The 20,464-nt window shown below is 43.9% G+C and overlaps 1 protein-coding gene across 1 annotated transcript in view; it reads left to right on the forward strand.

The window, feature by feature from the left end:
- The window catches only part of BLTP3B (bridge-like lipid transfer protein family member 3B), a 291,550-nt gene that overhangs the window by 50,143 nt on the left and 220,943 nt on the right, over positions 1-20,464 (forward strand). The window contains exon 3 of the mRNA XM_085653855.1: positions 13,368-13,406. Within this exon, the coding sequence (XP_085509981.1) occupies positions 13,368-13,406 (39 nt within the window). The remainder of the gene's footprint in view (positions 1-13,367; positions 13,407-20,464) is intronic.

The following is a 20,464-nucleotide window of genomic DNA, read 5'->3' on the forward strand; positions in this document are numbered from 1 at the left end:
ATCCCAATAATACTCAAAGCTTATCCCTGATTTAATTTGTAAAAAGTTGTCAGTTAACTATGTGCAATCACTACTTCTGATCGCATCGCGTTCAATCAGTTTCCAATATCTTTCCTTGATTGAGTCTCTTGATGGAAACTGGGAGCTAGATGGGGTTTCCCACCGATACGACAGGCCCATTCAGGTCAAGGACTTCTGGTAAGCTGCAGCCTAATTTTATGAAAATAATCAGCATCAATAATATCCCTAAGACCCTCTGCAAAGGTAGCCAATTCCGGCGTGCACCAGATTCTGTGCCAGTATAATATTGGACGCAACCTGGCTAAATCTACCAGGGCTTTTCTGCCTAAGTCATTCCGCAAAGGTAGAACCGAGTCACAAGAAAACAGTGAAATAAAGGTTAAAAAATAAGAAAAGGAGGCAGGGTAGAAACACCCTGACCCCCTAGGCTTGCCCAGGGGGTCCCACAAGGACCCCAAGGGCCAAAAAAAGGATTTTGTTTTGTAATTGCGGCGGAATTTGCACTGGGGTTGCAAATCCCGCTGAAATTACAAAATTTGTATTCTTGTGTCCTGAGGACACAAGTGAACTTCATCATCCGGGCAGCAGTGTGCCAGAAGCCGTGTTTGCAGCGTGGTGTAAAAAGGGGCGTGGCTTAGGAACACCTCTCTGCAACGCAGCTCTGTGGCGCTTACTGGAGGTACCTGGTGGGCTACTTGCCCACCAGGGACCTTCAGGATTCAAGGGGACTTAATAGGGATGTTATAGTTAGAAATTAGCATTTATAAAACCTTAGAAATTAACTAAAAAAAACATAGCATTGAGGCACATTACAATTAGAAATTTTCGTTTAAAAAACTATTGAAATTCACTGAAAAAAACATAGGTTTCAGGCACGTTCTAGTCAGAAATGAGCATTTAAAAACCTTAGAAATTCATTGAAAAAACCCCATAGGTTTCAAGGATGTTATTGTTAGTTGGACATTTAACTCGAACAAAACAATAGAAATTCGGCCGTTATAGTTAGTTGAGCTAACTATAACTCGCGCCCCCGCAATGCCCTGCTGATGATGTCACATATTACATCATTCATGATATGGTCAGTGACTTCACTGATTACATCATCCACGTGAAAATCTGATACACCCACTGTAAAATACAGACTACCATTCACCCATACAATCACTCATACATGCAGTCACTCATCAATACAACACTATCATGTGCACTCATAAACCTATACAGACACTCACACACCGCCACTCATCCATGAAGTTACTCACACACCTAGTCAGTCATGCAAAGAATCAATCACACTCCCCTTTACTCACCTATACAGTTATACACACCCCACCTCGCTTATTCATACAGATACTAACACATACTTACTCTCTTATACAATCACTGATACAAGTACACACTCATCCATACAGCCACTCTCACAATCACTGACTCTCCCGTATAGTCATTTATGTACTCAAACTCTCACATATACTGCCTTTTACATATGTAGTAAATTGGACATGTACCACTGAGACATCCATTCACTCACCAACACAACCATACACACACACACTCACCCATAAAGCTGTTTCCACGTGCACTCTTGAATCCATACACCCAGTGAATCAACCACTTACACATCTACACAGAGTCACACACCTCCCATCCACCCACACACTCCCATACAAATACTCAGGCAACTAATCAATAACCCATATAGACTTATGTAGCTACTGACCAACCCATGCAGCAGCTTACACAACAACAGACGGACTGATACAGACATTCACACAGATTAGTCACTAACCCATGCATTCAGTAAGGCACATTTAATCACTCACTTATACAATCAGTCACGCACCTACTAAATCCTCCATCCAGACACTTATTATTATTATAGTTGCTTATACAGTGCTACTGACACCCTACGGGTAACCTGGCGCTAAGTTAGAGTGTGTACTGGGTGAGAAAGGAGCCCCTGCCAGACGGAATTAGCAGGAGGCTTGGTGGAGGGCCCGAGGATATAGCCAGGTATTGATCTTTTATCTGAACTGCGTCAGATTGTCTATCTGTCTGATATCCAGTGGGAGTGTGTTCCAGAGTCGGGGGGCTGCTATGCAAAAGGCCCGGCCTCCTGATTTAACTTTCCTGACTCTCTGTACCCTTACCAAATTTGATGAGGAAGAGCGAAGCAGCCGAGGGGGAGCATACCAACTGAATCTTTCCTGCAGAGATTTTGGCCCTTGTCCATGTAGAGCTTTAAACAATAGGCAGAGGGCTTTAAATTGGATTCTCTGGAGGACTGGTAACCAATGTAGATTCGAAAGTGCCTGCGAGGTTGAGGAACGGCGTGGTCATCCCAGAGTTATCTTTGCAGCCATTGTCTCTCAATCCAATACTGTGGAGAGTTCAGAAGCAGAGCATTACAGGATCCAATCTACCGAGAATGGTGCTTCAGACTATCAGTGTCCTTGCCTCCGATGAGAACATCGAGAACATTTTTCGGAGAGCTCTTATCAGGCTGAAGCAGCTCCCAACTGTCTTATTGACGTGTTTCTCTAATGTCAGTTTGTTATCGAACATAAAACCCAGGTTACGTACAGCAGTACTGGGAGTCAATGGTGTGCCAGCCATGGTTGGCCAAAAATTAGATGGAAGCAGGGGGGGGGGGGATTCTTCCTGTTGCACAATATAAGATCTCAGTCTTTTCACAGTTAAATTGGAGGGAATTCTCCCTAAGCCAAGTCGCTATATCCTGCAGGCACGCGTGGAAATCTGTTACGGAGACTGAGTGCTCGCCTTCGAAAGACAGGATAAGCTGCGTATCATCTGCGTAGTTGACTAAATTGACATTATGAGATCTTATAATTGTAGGTAGGGGGCTCATATATATATTAAAAAGGATGGGACTTATTGCCGATCCCTGTGGGACACCTTGCGGTATGTTGGAAAAGTGTGAGCGGAAGGGAGGAAGAGCAATCGCCTGTTGTCTGTTAGATAGGTAAGAGTGAAACCACTTGAGGGCAATGCCCGTCACTCCCACCTCTTCCAGTCTGGACAAAAGGATCCCATGGTTCACCGTATCGAATGCGGCAGACAGGTTGAGAAGGACCAAAACGGCCGACTGTCCCCTGTCTGCTCGCATTCGCAGGTCATCCATAACGGTCACCAGGGCCGCTTCCGTACCATGGCCTGGACGGAATCCAAATTGTGCCCTGTCTAGAACGTAGTTGCTTTCTAGAAACTGGGAGAGTGTCTTACTAACCACTCGTTCCAGAATTTTTATTGGGAAGGGTAATAATGAGATTGGCCTATAACTCTTCATGCATGCTGGGTCTAGTGTCGCCTTCTTTAACAGCGGCGTCACTGATGCCTGCTTCCAGCACGCTGGTACTGTGCTCTCCATCAGGGATTGATTACAAATCTGCCATAATGCCAGGAATAACTCCGAAGACAATCCCTTCCAGATTTTATGTGGTAATGGTTCCAACGGAGATCCCGAGGAAATACCCATAGCCGTTTTTTCAAAGTCCCCCAGAGAGAGGGCATTAAAGTGATCCAGAGGGTGTAGTGTCCCCCTCTCAGCTTGGTTCAATGGGTACGGTTTCTTGGGCATGTGTCGTGGAACAAGATCATTGATAATATTACTTATCTTCTCCTCGAAGAAAGATGCCAGTCCATCACACAATGTCTGACTAGGCACAATCTCACTTTTAACGCACTTATACACCTACTCATTCTTCAATACACCTTGGCATATATATAAAACATATTTAAACTTTATAGAAATACACAGTCACTGGATGATGTCATCAGTGATGTCATTTGAGATGTCATCAGTGTCACGAATGATGTAAAATGTGACGTCATCAGCAGTACATTGTGGGGCGCGAGTTATAGTTAGCTGAACTAACTATAACGGCGGAATGTCTATGGTTTTGTAAGAGTATAACGTATATGTATATATGTTTGGAAAACTGCCGTACCGCCGCTGCCTGAAACATCCAGCAACAATTGTTGGGACTGACTCCAGTCCAAGATGCCAGGTCGGGATTTCCCGAAGAGCACAGAAGCGGCAGGATGTTGGCTTGTGGGAACGGTAGTGTGGTGCTTGGAACATTGGTGTTATTGGCAGGAACGTGAGCGCCACCCACAAGGGGAGGAGGTACTTACCAGAGGTGCTCTTACTCCTGCCACGCCCACCATGTGACTTTTGCCTATCATAGCGACGCAGGCAACTTTTTAGGTTTCGCCTGACCCAGCGCATGCGCTGGTCTGGCGAGACATTTAGTAGGTGGGTTTAGAAAGTGCTACCCACCTTTTTGTGCTGGCGACAAGCTACAGTGCACGATGGCGTGCACGCGCACAGGTGCTCCCCGCATTCCTCCCTCCCTTCTCGCCCAGCCATCCTGCGCCAGCCTTCTGCACCATACCCCTCCCCCCCGCTGCTGCGCGCGCTTCCCTAATGTGCGTCATCGCGATCGCGATCACTTTCGCTTTTACAGTGATCGCGATGAGGGATTGTCAGTGTGAGACCTCACGCCAGCTCACCACCCACCATGCTCCTTCTTCCGCCGATGCTCCACATATTCCTCCTGTTCTGTTACACCACCTCAAACAAACATATACAAACTGCACAATTAACATATTTAGTAACCTATTCATCCAACTCACAGCTAAACCGCCCGCCAACCTTCCCTGTATTAATTGTATTCCCGTGTTCCCACCACACTTAACGTAAACGTTCGTTACCCCTGGGTGTTGTCAGGAGCCTCTTGGTACCCCGCAGTATAACCATCGCAGGCTCCGAGTCCGCAATCAGCCTGACGCCCAGGGCACCACGTACGAGGATTTTTCCACCCTGACCTCACGCTACGGAGGGAGCCATGTTGTCAGGCATCGCGCTTCCGGTTCACTTGCAGCTCTGGCGGCCATCTCTCAGAGGTAAACGCATCACTGTGAAGCCATCATAACGGCGCGGGGAGTTCGGGGAAAGTCAACAGAAACGTTTAACTTTTCATTTCGTAGAAAAATACACATATTTGAAAAAAAGATTTTTGAGGAATTCATTTTAACAATGTTTTGTGCGTAATAATGATATAGCTTTTGATGTAAATGTAAATGTCAAGTTACTTATAGAGCGCACTGTCACCAGACGGCCACCTTGCGGTGTCGCCTTTGCGGTTTCCTGGCGCTGATACTCATACCGCTGTGGAACCCCTCCTGGCTTTCCCTGTGAAGTGTCCACTCCTGGGCACCCCCAGGGTGAAGCCAGGCATCCTTAGCGCTGTTGGGGCCAGTGTGGAGGCTAAGCAAGCTATTGCCCAGAGTTGCAGCGTGGGGCCCGTGATTAGAATAGGCACCGAGGCGAGAATAGACAGGTCTGAGGAAATTGAGCCCGAGCCTCGCCGAGGCGGGAATCGAACCCTGGTCCCTGGCCAGAACTCTGCTTCAGGGTCTGCCGCTCTAACCATTGAGCCACACTCCTCCACCCTCCTCCTGTGAAGTTTTGTTTTGTCCATTTACAATTTGTTCTCGTTAATGGTTCAACATTGCCATGTCTCCATGCTGTTGGTCAACGGCAGTCACATGTGCCCCTTTCCCCATGAACACATCTTCTCCGGAAAGCAGCATCGTTGTTGAAAGCCAACCCCAATTAAATCATTGTTCGTTTAAATACATTTAAAGATGACGGATATATAGTGCATTCATTTAGACACGGACTCGACCATTAAAAAAAAACAAGCATTGGCATAGCCAATAGGTCTTGCTTTTGGGACTTTATATAAGTGTTTAGCCATGCAACAGTGGATGTTGTTGCACCAAGGATATTGTGCTGCATAACTAAATATTTATAAGGTCCCAAAAGCGAGACCTATTGGCTATGCCAGTGCTTGTTAAGTTTGGAAACTGACAGCACTGTTTATTGGGGGAAGGCATCTGAAGAAGGAACTTTTTGAAATGCATTATGCCGTTCCTATAAAATTGCCGTTCCAAGCAAGCCTTTGTATGTGCCCGGGCTCTCCGTGAGGGGAGCTTTGGTTGTGATATATAAATATATATATATATTCACTGAAGTTATAGTTAGAAAAACTTTATTTTTTCTACACAAACCAAATTTAAATGACGCAAACATTAGAAATTGTAAAGTTCTAGTTAAACCTTACATTTCTATAGAACGCACCACATTGAAATTAGTATAACTTTATTTCTTCTTTCTAAACAAACCAAACTCAAAGATCACAAAAAATGAAACATTTAACGTCACAGTTATACCTTAAATTTATAAGTTATGCACCACATTTACATTATTATAACTAGCACTCCTCCTTACATGATGTTTTCAGTCCACTAACCACACAGCAATAACTATAACTCACCACTCTACCATGCACTGCTTATATCCTTTCATATAACATCACGTATAGCATTTGAAAGCATAGCATCTATAACAACACTTATGAAACTCAGATCACAGTGCATGAGAGTGTTCAAAATTATCAAGGGGCAAAAATGTGAGGAATTTCTGTTTTTGGTAACCCTAACTATACCGTGTGTTTGTGTTTTTTTTTTTTTTAGGTCTCGCCTAGCAGTGCGCATGCGCTGCTCTGCGAGACTTATTGTAAGGGCTTCAAAAAGCTCACCACACACACACCCGTGCGTGGGTGGCCTATTGCTTGCGGTAATTCGCACGGCGCCATATGTTTTGAATTATCGTGCCCACACACGGGCGCAATAATTCAAAACATATGGCCTCGTGCTCGCTCTCGCGCGCTCCACTCGCGGGACGCTGCATTCCTTGAATTCCTTGTTTTTCTGACCTATCCGTGCCGCCTAAAATCCAAAGGAGCTTAAAATCTTTTCACCTTATGATATTGCATCAGTGCTGTAGCATGTCATCTGTGCTCAATCTTTCTTCCCTCAGGTATTCTAGTGGTTTTAAGTTTTTTGGGTTGAACCTCCAGGGGCAGTGATGTTTATCTCTTATTATGCGCAGACTTTGTTTGCTTCCTCGTTGGTAGAAACAAGTGTCCATAGTCTGTTCTCAGTGAGAGGTGCTATTTCGTCAAAAGACATGTTTTATTCTGAGGAGTTAATACACGCGGCACACATCGGTGAGCACTTGTATGTTTTACTAATTTCTGACTCTTGATACTTTCACTTACTTTATCACTTATTTTGGAGCCCCTGGCGTGTCTGACTCGCAGTGGACATTAATGTCTTTCATCTTCTGCCACCGGGTTGAACGGTTTTGTTTCTGAGCCAGATCTGTGGTTTTCACACATTTCATTGCAGCCAACAGTCGATTAGTTCGGAATGAGACGACACCAGCACGTTTGCTCGCGTCTTCCTAACATAGAAAGGCCTTTTCAGTTTATGTTCCTCATGTTTGTGCTTGTTTTGAGGTGGTTTTTGGTTTCACCTATTAACATGATTACGTGTGGGTAACTTTCACCAGCTGTTACGTTTTTAGGTCTCGTCTGATCCAGCGCTTGCGCTGATCTGGCCGAGACATTTTGTATACAGGCTTTTCAAAGTGCTGCCGTGGCCTAAAGCTTCAGTGCACGTGAACGTGCACTCGCGCAGCGCCATGTGTCTTTCCTCCATAGCAGCGATCGTAATCGCGATCACTTTCACTTTCGCGGCGCGGCCGCGTTGCCAAAGCTTGTTAGAGTTGCAACTGGTTTCTTTTTCGGCTCAACTGCACAAATGAAGTAAGGGCGTTCGGAAGAGTCTAATGCCACAGCTATATTTGCAGCCTTTAGCTTAAGAAATCAATTACAGTCGCTGCTGATCTGGGTCACAGCGCAGAGCTGAGCCAAGGGCGAATGAGACCTTAACCTTCAGCCATCTGCTCAGCAATATTTCACCCAGTCACGCCGCATGCTACATTCACTTGTGGAAGCAAATGCAGCATGAAAACTCGCCAGAGCCAGCCTTCCCGTGGTAGGGGTGTTCTGCATTTCCAGAGAGTAAAAACAAACATCTCTAGAATAAGACAGGCGGAGGTGGGGAAATGTGTAAAATTAACGGAAAATAACAACGCAGAGCTGATTCATCGGATTATGTAATCACTTGCACATGCCAGATGGTAACACGCTGAGCCTGAAAACAATATGGCATTTAAACGCAGTAGAAGAGAATGCTTCATGGAAGAGGCATAATGACCAGCTACTGAGCCGTCCACAAACATACACAGATTTGCATCAGGGGACCTTAATACTGCTGCTGAAGCATCCACATTAAACACAAATGTTTTCTATGACAGTGCTCTTATTTGTACCCACAAAATGACTGTGCAAGCAGCGATCAGAGGGATTCATAGGCGGGATCGGCCCCGCAATCTTGCCTCAGAGCTCAGCACACATCACACACGCAGAGCACTGAAAGAGGTCTGTCTCCTAGGGCCTTATTTAGAGTTTAGCAAGGGGTTTCCCACCCAAGGCAGGTGGGGTATCCGTCGCGTTTGTCCAAACGTCCGCCAAACTCTAAAACAAGCTTTTAGGTTTGGGCTTTGGGTTGGCGCTCAAGCCCCGACCCATTAAAGTCTAGCGATCCAAACGAGCCTTTGGTGACATGTTAGTTTTGAACGAAATCGACAAATAACTACACACAAATGTATTGAATAAATAGTCCGTCCTTAGTGGTTCAGCATTCAAGCCCTCCCCGCCAAAAAAATCCATCTGGCACCTGCAGTTTAACTCCTAAGCAAGAGACCAATGAAAAGTGCGCTTCCCTCACGCCAAAACGCTTCCCGCATAGATCTTGAAACAAATACCAATACAATTTCAACTAAGTACACCCCACAGTGTAGCCTGCCACTTGTCCGATGATGTGCTTCAGAGACCCGCAAGGAGTATGAAGCGCTATACACGTACAATCACAATTATAATCACCTAGCAAAACAATTCAAAATCTATGACCACCTAGGAGGCCCAGTTCGACAAAGAAGGAAAAAGCTTTCGTTCATTCAGAGATTATTAATCATATGCAGGATCAAACAGTCAGAAAAAGACACGTGTCACACGGGTCTAATGTTTTTCAAAACACACAGCTGATAAACGAACGTACATTCGCCTCTAGCAACGGCTTCTTAAATACTTCAAAACGAAAACCCTCGCACCCGGCGCTTTCTCATAAACACGGAGGTCACAAGGCGCCTCATGACGCCTCTGTTCTCCTGGTTATATGTCCACCCCTTACAAGTGAAGTATGCCGCTGCTAAACTGGATGGTGTCAACTCCGCTGCATGCGCACTAAAAAACAAAAGGAACAAGTAAAGCATCTTAAGTCAGGCAAGTGGCCCCATGGCAAGGTTCATGAAGTCGCCACACGTCTCAAACATCTGACTCTCCAAGGAGGGTGCGATTGAATTATTATTATGGGGGGAACCTATGGAAATCAATGGAGAGGAACGGTTTTGTGGAGAACCAGGCAAGCTTTTCAATACAATCGATGGCAATGAAAATGGAAGGGGCTTCAAGTTTTTTTTGGCAGCTGAAAATGAGTCAAAGGAAGATGCCATCCCTTCAAATGAGGGTGAGTTTAGGAACGTGTAGGACCAGCTACAGTCTCACTTTCTTGAATAAAAATACTGACTCAAGAGTGTCCATCTGTCCCAACACAATCCTGTCCTCACTGAAGAAAGACTCATGTGGGTTAGACACTGTTGACATTTTTGCAGCTTGTAACACGTTCCCTTATTTAGTGGTTCCCCACCAAACAAGCATTCGCAATGCAATAGGTCTTGCATTTACCTGAGTTTAAGTTATTGGCATTGTAAATAACAATGCCTTTTATTTTTATTTTTTTTAAACGGAAACAAAAATAAAAGGCATTGTCATTTGCAATGTCAATAGCTCAAACTCACGTAAATGCGAGACCTATTGCATTGCAAATGCTTGTTCATATTGCATGTAGGTAGTGGTCTCTCTACGTGACTTGTTTGCGCATAGGTGAACATTTCTGATTTTATTTTTTAGATGTGATCAGAATATTCCCCTGATGGACAGGAGGTCTGAAATGCATTGGGAACCATGGAATTAGATTTCTGCTGTGACGGATTCATGTCCATGGAAATATCACAACGTGTTGTGTTTAATAAAATAAATATAATTCAGGCAGCACAACAGGATGGGGACGAAACACTTGAATTTTCTTCATTTCAAGTGTGCGTCTTTAGACAATGATTGTTCGCAATTGTACCAACTTGTATCCCCTGGACCTGAGGACGGGGGCAGCCTCGTAGCACGAACTGCAGTTTGACCTGATGCCTTGTTGGTGCTCTGGTTGGGAGGGCTCGAGAGACTTTGTACATTGTGTGTCTGGGGTCTCACATGTATGACCCGTGCATACACCTGCCCTGCCATGCACATCTCTGGCCTAGACTGTGACCGCCTGGCATGTACCCTGACTGCCTGCCTCATGAGAAACAAGCCCCACATGGCAGTGGTACCAGGAGTGGGGGGGGGGATTCTGTTTGCCAAGAGGTGCACTGCTCTGAGAGGGCAGTAAAAAAACATTACCAAATGTCTTAAAAAACAAGTTAAGAATCATTGGCATAGCCGATAGGTCTCGCCTTTGGGACCTTCTAAGTGTTTAACCATGCAACAGTTGATGCTGTTGTACCAATTATATTGTGCTGCATAACTAAATACTTATAAGGTCCCAAAGGCGAGACCTATTGGCTATGCCAATGCTTGTTTTTTTTAGCAGTCGCGGACACCCAGCTGGTCCTGGACCACAGGTTAAAAGCTGCTGCTGTAGTGTGTCACTTGGGTTCTCCTTGACTTTCTAACTGCTTGGGCTATTTAGTGCCTTTCCAATGTGTGGGTGCATGATTGTGCTTGAGATGGAGAGGTGGTATACATTACTTATGGTGCTTCTGTGGGTCTTCAGCCAGGTCTAAAACTGGGGTGGTAGGAGAGTGGCTCACTCTTTTCATTATATATTGAAGTAGGCATGTTTTACAACTAGTTTAGATGCTCAAATATTTGGCCTCTGAACTGTGTTCTACATTGCCCTATGTTCTTGGCTCCCATGCTTCAGTATACCTGTGTTCCCTCAAGGATTTCCAGGGCCTGTTTCTTATTCTCCATCTCTGTTGCAGTATGTTTGAGTATAATGAAAAGTGAATAGTCAGTGCTGTGGGAGAGAGGCATGTTAAGCACTGTAGACAGAAAACCGCATTACAGATCTAAAATAATCAATATCTGGTTGTAGAGTCAGCCGTGTGTTTTTACCCCAGAAAAGTACAGTCTGATTACCATGAAGTGGCCCAAAACAAGTCCAGCATTTTCGGCAGGATATCCCCCTACCCCCTTGACTTACTGATACCAGGGACCAGGAGTATTTCAACCGCACACTTTGGCTACAAAAACAAGCGGGAATTGTTTCAGGAACATCTATTCCTTTATGGTATTCTCCAAACCTCCCCAGATCCAATAATATCGATTATTACAACTCCACCTCAGCCCCTTCCCCCAGAGCTCGTGATGCACCCAGTATCAGTAGCTTTGGGGGTTGCGGGAATATGAGGCTGAAAGGCACCCAACTGAAAATGAGGTGCTACTCTTCTGTGATGAGCAAGAGCAGGGGGAGTGAGATGATGGACCTCAGATTGCTCATTTATTTCTGCAAAGTGGAAAGCAGACAGGCAATCTGAAGAGAGACCAGAACAGAACCAGATAATATAATTTGTTGCTGCAAAAACCTGCTTGGTAGTATTTGGAATTTATTTAATGGAGCAGAGCGTTTGTGGATTTATTTATTATTCTCTCATGTGAAAGGGTTTCTTGCTCGGCGTTGTGTTCCATTACCTTACAATATGGTTAAAGATTGTAACATACACAATTAAACAAACAATGGCTAGTGTTATCATTTGATCCAATTGGGTGGTGCCCTTTAAAGATGACTGATGTGGAGAAGACATTTTTGATGAGGCCAAAAAAGCCATTTCAAGAACCTAGAATTAATGATTTTACGCATGGAGTCTGGAATATATTTGTTAGAAGTAACTGCTTATGCCACAACTGTGTCTAAGTACTAACAGAGTAGTCTTTTATAATAACAAATACTACCAAGCAGGTTTTTGCAGCAACAAATTATAATATCTGGTGCTGTTCCGGTCTCTCTTCAGATTATTATTTTTTTACAAGACTTATGCCTATGATGTAATTGACGACTCTGAGGGAAAATGTGCATTTGTCCACAAGGAAAAATGACATTACACTCTACACAAACAGATAAGGTGAGTAGTCCATCTGAGGCTACTTATTGTGGATTTCTCTGTGGCAGTGGACATTTAGTGAAATTCATAGGATGTAGCAATTTCACAAACGAAACTCATTATCACAGCAGCACAAACACTCATCCTGACACGTCATTGGATATGTAAGTACACCTATTTCAAGCCAATCTGCACCGATGCTGGTTAAACAGGTTGTTCTGCTTTATAATAAGAGTAACCAACTTCATATGGACAGTATCCAAGTTTTTATATGAACAGCATTAGATTTAAATCAGTGTCACAGAAGCAAAAATAATTTAATATGGACTCGCAATCTTACACTCCTTTCATGTCATAATTTTAAAACCTAGCATGTGTGAAATGCCATAAACGTTTGGTTTCAGTGCATCCTACGTAAATAATAAGTAGAATTTCTGACAGTCAATCTAGGCAGACCAAATATAGACGCAAATGTGAATGCCGTTGATTTATCATTGCCAGTTACAGGAACATACTCTGCCTTAATTTAGACATTCAACCTCAGATAAAGAAAAACAGTAAAAAGCAACTGAAGAAAACTTATCAGTTTGAAAATTGCATGAAAATCTTTTTTAAAAACTTGGGCAAATTAAAATTACAAAAGCTGTGTCCTCATTAATGCCAGATCTGGTTAACGAGTTATGTGGCAAAAGGAGGTCGGAGTCTAATAATAAGAATGAAGGCAAGTATAAGAGCAAAAATGTTTATCCTTCTGATTGACTGCAAACAGTTTAGACAGTGCTTTGTGATTCAGTGTATATTAAGATCCAGCTTTATCATTGCCTTTTTAATATTAGGATATATCTATTTCTCTGTCCTTGCATACAGAGAAATAGCCACATCCTAATTTTAAGATGGCAATGAAAGACAGACAAAGCAAGGAAAATATTGTAGTACACAACACATTTCTCTTCTCCAGTATATTTACTACAATTTCTAATACCCAGATAGGCAATCTTTATCTAAAGTAACACAACTTATTATGTGCACTATGCAGTCGCCTTGCGTGAGGGCCTCAATAATTAATCAATATGACGTATTTCTCGTGCAATTAATCTCTTATCAAACATTTGGGTTTGCTTCTGTTTCTTTGTAGATTCCATGGACCAAGCTGAATACCCATCCAATTAGTCTGGTGAGTGTTGAAAACATTGTCTCTTTAAAGTAGTTTTCCAAATGTAGAACTGTTTTGTATTTGAAGTAGTTTTAGAAATGTTTAAATGTTTTTAATGAAAAAAAAAAAAAAATTAAAAAATACATACCCCATGAATGGCCTCAAACAGATTTTGGACTTTTTGGAATTTTTTCGGATGAAGTTCCTGGAAATATCTCGCACTACAAGTAGATGTTAAAATTTGAAAAACAACTTGCGTCACTGCCTTTGCACATTGTTTAAACTGATGGTGACCAATTTTATTCTCATCTGCTTTGACCAACCCATGCAAAAAGGAATTGTCAAATAAATCAATGTGTGTTTTTTACCGCTGTTCCAATACAGAAGTGTTTGCTCAAAAAGTAATTTAAAAACATTTGTTGATATGGTCTGATATGTAATGTCTGTCACATGTGTGCATTTAGTTCTTAAACATAGCACCCCAAAACATTCTAAAAGTTTGACTCTGTTAAGAAGTTTTTACCAATTGCCTTGTCGATATGTGTCTTGGCAACGTCCTGCTCTCTAGAGCATCGCAAAAGCATTGGCAAAGCTCAACCCATTAAAAGAAAAGAAAATTAACATTCTGTGGGTAACTAAGTACTTTGCTAGCAAAAATCACTTTATTTGTAAATTATTCAGGTGCCCTGCTCCCTTGCTTTCCAGAGAGCTGGAATATTGATTATACATGTTTGTTACAGGAAAAGGCAACAAGAATCCGTGTAGTTGAGGTGAAAGGGCATGCTTGTTGTCCTTTTCCTGCAACCTGTAATGACCCTTCAATACTTCTGCATTTCTCACTTCATTAACCTTGTTTTATTCGAGTATCTAATTCTAAAAAGTCTGAATATAGGAATCCCTTAAGGAACTGTTGGATTTTGCTGGCCGCCTTCCCTCGTTTCAGTCTGTGGCTAAAGATAATGGACTGTACTGATATTGGTGTGGGATAATCTTTTTTTGATTTCAAAGAGTTTTTTATTGATTGTTTCCAAAAAATAAAAACTTTACGTACCATACATGGGGGACCAAACAAAAGGGACATAGACATAGACATACAAAAGTCAGCAATAGGAATAAAGCAATAGTTACATGGCCAGTAGAAGTCACTAGTAGACAAAATGGTATGCCATGCCCTGCAGAGTAAACACATGTAGTATCACTGTAGTATCACTGTAACGCTCCTTATTCGGCTGTACCTGTCATCGCTCACATGAGCGGAATCTAGAGAACCTCAGGGAGAACTAGCAGAAAGGACAGACCATAGGAATAATTCTTAACCAGTGACAGAAGGTCACAGGCATAGTAACACTGGTATAAGAGATCTTGTAGGGGGATATTACTATAAAATGGTGAGATTCATGGCGGCTTGTGTGAGGTAAAGTAGAGGTCGAGGGTGTCCCACATGTGTCTGGTGGAAGACCTCCATGGAGAGTTCTGGAGAGTTATATTGTCAGCCCCTCTTAGGTTAGTGATCCAGTTTAGCCAGCACTTAAAGGAAGCTTTGCGTGTGTCTTTCCAGTTGCTAAGAATAATCTTGACTGCAGCTGTTAGTAAGTCAAGAAGCACCCGATCATTTTCGTTGAGTGACCCCGCTTTGAGAAAACCAAATACGAGTGTCGGGAGATCTCTACTCTGAGAATATGAGAAAAGTTTATGTATGAATTCGAAGATTTTGTCCCAGAAAGGTGTCACACATTCGCATTGAATTAGTAAGTGTTCTAGGTCCCCTGTTTTGTCTTTGCAATTCCAGCAGATGGAGTCATCCCTGAGTTTGTGTAAGAAGAGTCTAGCTGGAGTCCAGAAGGCCCTATGTAGCAACCAGAACTTCGTCTGTGATAATACTGGGCTAATCTTGTATCTCATGGTTGATTTCCAAGTTTCGGTCCATTCCAGTTCCGAGATCGTAAAAGAGGCATGTGATTCCCAAAAGGAAGTGAGTTTCTTATTGAGGGAGGAATGTTGTGGGCATATTAATTTATAGATCCAGGATACTTGGTGACCTAGCTTGTGTAGTTTTGATAGGTAAGGGGGTAATGCTGAAAGTTTTGCTTTGGACACTGCTGATTTTATTTTTAAGAAGTTACAAAATTCTAGCGGATGTAGGTTGTATTTGGACTGCAAATCTTTAAAGGAGAGAGGGTAGGCCCGATTGGAGAGTTGATGAGGAGAATAGATCCCTTTGTTGATCCAAGATTCGTTATATAAGGTTTTTCCCTTATAGAGTATTTTATGATTTTTCCAGAGAGATTCAAGGTTAGAATGCCTAAGGCTAATCTCTAAATGCTTGTCAATCTTTAGTAGGGCGGACTTTGTGTTCTTGAAAATTGATTTTGAGCAGGTGAACGTATTCAGGTTTGTGGTCAGGAGGGACGTTGGTGCAAGATTCATAAGAATTGATTTCTCAATGTCTAGCCAAACGGGGGTGTATTCGGCCGATGTCATCAGCCAGTAAGAGCCTTGTTTTGCCAAAAATGCCTTCTGATAGATTTTAAAATCAGCTAAATTGACCCCTCCTAGTGTTTTGTCTAGTCTAAGTTTTTTCATACAAATTCTTGCTTTTTTCCCTTTCCATAAAATTTTTGAGAGTAAGGTGTCAAGTTTATGGTGGAATTCCTCAGTTAGTATTGGGGTAACATAGTGATTAGGTAGTTTACTAGTGGGGAGATCATCATCTTGCTGTGATGGCCTCGATCCTTCCCCACCATGTTATAAATCTAGGTGACCAAGCATCTAGCAGAGTTTTAATTTTCTCTAGTGTGATGGCTTCATTACGCTGGAGCGTCTCTAGTATTGTGCTGCCAAATTCAATCCCCAAGTACTTAATGAATTCTGGGTGCCATGTGAGTCCTGAGTCACCGAGCATGTCCCGAGAGCTGAGAATATTCAGCGTTTTGACTTCAGACTTATCCCGGTTGTAGGAAGGTGAATATCTGACTATGGTTACCCCCAAATTTTTGCCTAGTGTCTAGCTGGTTTTTCGACTTAGTTGGCCTGAGACCCTGCCATTCAGGATCTCAGCCTGGCTGTTCTCTCTTTAAACTGGACTCCATGTACCCTAGGTACATACCCAATTGGTTGGATCACCCTGTGAGCCCCTGTACCAATGTACACTAGGTACCCAGGGCATTGGTGTATCTAAGGCCTGCCAGGGGCTGAAGCATGTATTATGCCACCCCAGGCTTGGCCTAACAAATTTGACACAACTGGCTGATCACTCAGCTGGGGTAGGTTGGTGTAACCACCTCTTACTTAGGTGTAGTATACCTATACCTAACCTTAAATGGGACACATGTTAACCTATAAGTCACTCCTATGGCAGGCCTTAACAATCCTGAAGGCAGAGTGCCTGGTTCCATGTGAGATGGTGCTCTGGCATGAGCTGAGCCTGTCTGCAGTGGTCGGAACAACTTCCTTCTACTGTTTCCAGATATCGTCATACCATATACTCTTAAGTGCATTATGAACCTCGCGGTTAAATGCTAACTTTGGTTTGGCTTTATCAAAACATGTCGAGTAAGGTGTCATACGAATTGGAATACTAACCCCTCGCCAATTCTGGCGACGGGGTTAGCATTCCACCCTTCTAGAGGGACACGACATGTACAGTACCTGAAACCCGGGTAAAATCAGACATAGCCTCAGCTCCACAAAATGGATGCTGCCACCACAGACACAAGTCTGCCCTCCTGCTGCTGGGAGTCCTTCCAGCTTGGGAGGTGTGGACAAAGTGTTTCCTGCCAGGGGAGGTGCGTGCACCACCCCAGACAGGATTTTGTGTATTGGTCAGGTAGGGCTTGAAAGAAACCAGACATGCCTGAGGCTCACAAGGAGCCTCGGTGCATATGCTAGTTCAATCCGGTCCTGGGGCACACCAGTCCCGGGCCTGGGGCGAGCTGGACAAAGGATTGGGGGTGTAACCACCCCCCTTCCTGGTCCCACCCTTAGGGAGGGACCTAGCAGGTAGTCCGGCCCCTAGAATCCGCTTAAAGGTAGGAGCTGTGTCCTAAGACTTCAGACATCCTGGAATCAACTTGAAACTAAGAAGAAGACGGGAACTTCGACGCTCTGCCGCACAGAGGACTGAAGCCAATCTCCCCTGTGGTCAGGGAGTGACCACCTTGCTAACGCAAGCACCATCCAGCGAATCAACGTCTGCTTTGCCGCCGCATCCCGCCGGAGCCCGAGCCCAGAGACTGACAAGACCTGGACCTCCAGACCTCTCACCGCCCGATCCACAGTCCCTGAGAAGAGGAGACCCGTGGAGGCACCGAGACACGTGGAGCCAGCCATCTTGAAAAGACCACGACAAGCTGCAAGCGCAACAACCGAGGCTCCCTCCAAGTTGTGCTTTGGGATCTGAGAAGCCCAACACCCGAGCAGCATCTGCACCAAAGGTGAGCCCTCCAGCATCTCCACGATCTGCGTGGGGCCCTTCTGCATTTTGCCACTCGACGCGCCTAACCGGTTGCTGGCCCGCTGGCTAGTGGCCATCTTGGCGACGAACTTCAAGAAATACACCACTGGTCTGGTTGCTCCAGACTGGCCCTTGCTCCTCTCCAAAGGAGCACTCCCTCTGACCTTGCTGGTCAGAACCATCAGCTTATTTCATCTTCCACAACACTTGCTTTTGCCAAGGCTTGTTTGCTTCGATCAAGTCGCCGACACCGCCGACAGCGAGAGCCTGCGTGGGACAGCTCGTGACCCGACTCCTGGACGTCGTCGACCTTCAGGGACCACGTGGCTGCAGATACAAGCTACACCTTTCTTCCTGTTTGCACCCGACATCGCCTGGTACCCACCTGGTGCCACGCTGGTCACTGGCTAGTGACTATGAACACTGTCCCCTCTGCTTACAGGTCTTCAACATCTCCGATCCACTCTTGGATCCACCGCATCTCTTCCGGGCCGACCGCCTGCAGCATCTTTATCTACAGGCTCCATTGAACAGATAGAAGAAACCCGACGCACTTCGACGCCTATGCACCCGCTTCCTGTGGGTGAGGTAAAGCTGGCACTCCGGTGCCCAAGTGTAGAGTATCATATCTAGTGTCTGTGTTTCGAATCTTGAGTTCATAGTCCATCCGGAAGATTCCTTTTGCAGTAACTTTGTACTTTTTACGCACCCATTGAAAACCTATGGGAGCTCGCGTGTGACTATTTGCTCTGCACACGCAACCCGTGGACCTCCTGGTCCCTAACTGAAGTTAGCTCCTTGTAGGCCCAGCGATTCTAGAGGCCCTAGGCCTTTTCCCTTTTCTGTTCGTGGTACTTATACCACTATTTTAGTATATGGTTTGAGCGGCCACCAGGGCCTATCCATATAAAGTGCAACTTCTGTGTATTCTACTGTAATCTTGTTTGACGATTTGTGCTCATGTGCTCATAAAGAGACTAGGGGTTACTTTGAGAAATAAATACATATATATTTTGAATATATATCTGTGTGGTGTCCTTTCATTGGTATAAAAGGGGGTTGCATTTGGTAAAACAGCTTGCTTAACACGTTTCACGAGTTTAGCCTCAAAGACTGCTTAGCCTACGCTACCACTAGGGCAGCTAGTCCGAAAAGGTTGACTTACAACCACACCATAAGGGTTGCTTGGCATGGTACAAGGTGGTCACTTTAACTAGTGAACATCATATACCAGGCCAACTTCTCACACCGGTTTAACTTATAACCGGAGTGGATAGAGTATCTTTCTATGGTAGACATAAGTGCCTTGATGGATTCACCCGGATTTTCTGTAACCACAAGGATATCATCCGCGTATGCGGCTAGCTTCACACGAGTTTCTCCGAAATTTACTCCGGGATAATCTTTTTGAAATGGTATTTTAGGTATTTCTGCAGCATGAGCAGATTTTTCTCCATATTCAACACAGTGGCTCATCCTATAAAACTGCAGCAGTTAAGGACCTGCAGATGAGTACTGGATCATTTGCTCTGTCATTTGCCACATTTGTGACAGATTATTGACACCAAGTGTCGCTTGATGTTTATCTTTGGGTGGACTCTCATGTGGCTTGTGGGCTTTTACAGGGCGTTTCCCATTATCCATAATTTTATATAATGTATAATTCCCCTTTTTTCCTTCACTCATAGGTTGATGCGTCACTCATATGTAGATTCCATACCCACTAAGTGGTGGGATTGTATTGTATTTCAACCAATTTGGACTTTCTTGGCAGCATTGGGCTGTATGAAAGTCCAGTGACTCCTGCTTTTTATTGCTGAGGCCCAAGTCACCCTTAGTAATGACGAAAGAGACAGAAGCTGTAGTTTTCTCACAAGCTGACATTCTATTTGCTACATGCCAAGGAAGCTGCTATCACGGTTAAAGTCAAAGTTCTGTATGTTGTAAGAAATGCAGATAAGTCTTTGGATCGATCCCCATGTCATGAAATAGGGAATTGTTTCGGCCAGACCCAACATTTGAGAAAAGTGCCACATTATCTGTTTAGAAAAATAAGCGGACTGTAGTTAGCGCTCTGCTAAACTTTAGTGTTCATTATTGCAAGAATATTTACCCGAGCATTCTGAGACATGAATCCGTCCACTGAAGATCGTGCACCATTTTAATCGATAATGAACTGCTGTAAACATGCCATGCTTATATCTAGTTGTCAGATTCATTATATTTAAACTTTTCTGGTATTTATGACTGCTTCTCAGTACCCAAAGAAAACATTCAGGCTGGTCCCAGGAAGATCACTGTCCCCTGGTAAATCTTTCCCTCTGGTTAATTTCAGAGGGTAAAAGCTTTTTTCCGTCCAGACTACATTTGTCTGGAACTTGCTTCCAGTTCCAGAAACAGGTAAAGCCATTGTAGCTGTGTTTATAGTATTGATGTATAGATCATGTGGATGTGAGTATCTTGTACAGAGTTAGAGAACATACAGGCACTTGGTTCCCTTTAGTGTTTTATGCACTGTTCCCTCAACTCACTCAGGAACTGCAAAAATGCAACAAGAAAAGTTATTCAGTGCTCGTGTATCAGATCATGCTTTGATCTATATTGAGAACTGCTTGATTCACTCTAG

Source organism: Triturus cristatus, chromosome 4_1, assembly GCF_964204655.1.
Source record: "Triturus cristatus chromosome 4_1, aTriCri1.1, whole genome shotgun sequence".
Classification (NCBI taxonomy): Eukaryota; Metazoa; Chordata; class Amphibia; order Caudata; family Salamandridae; genus Triturus; species Triturus cristatus.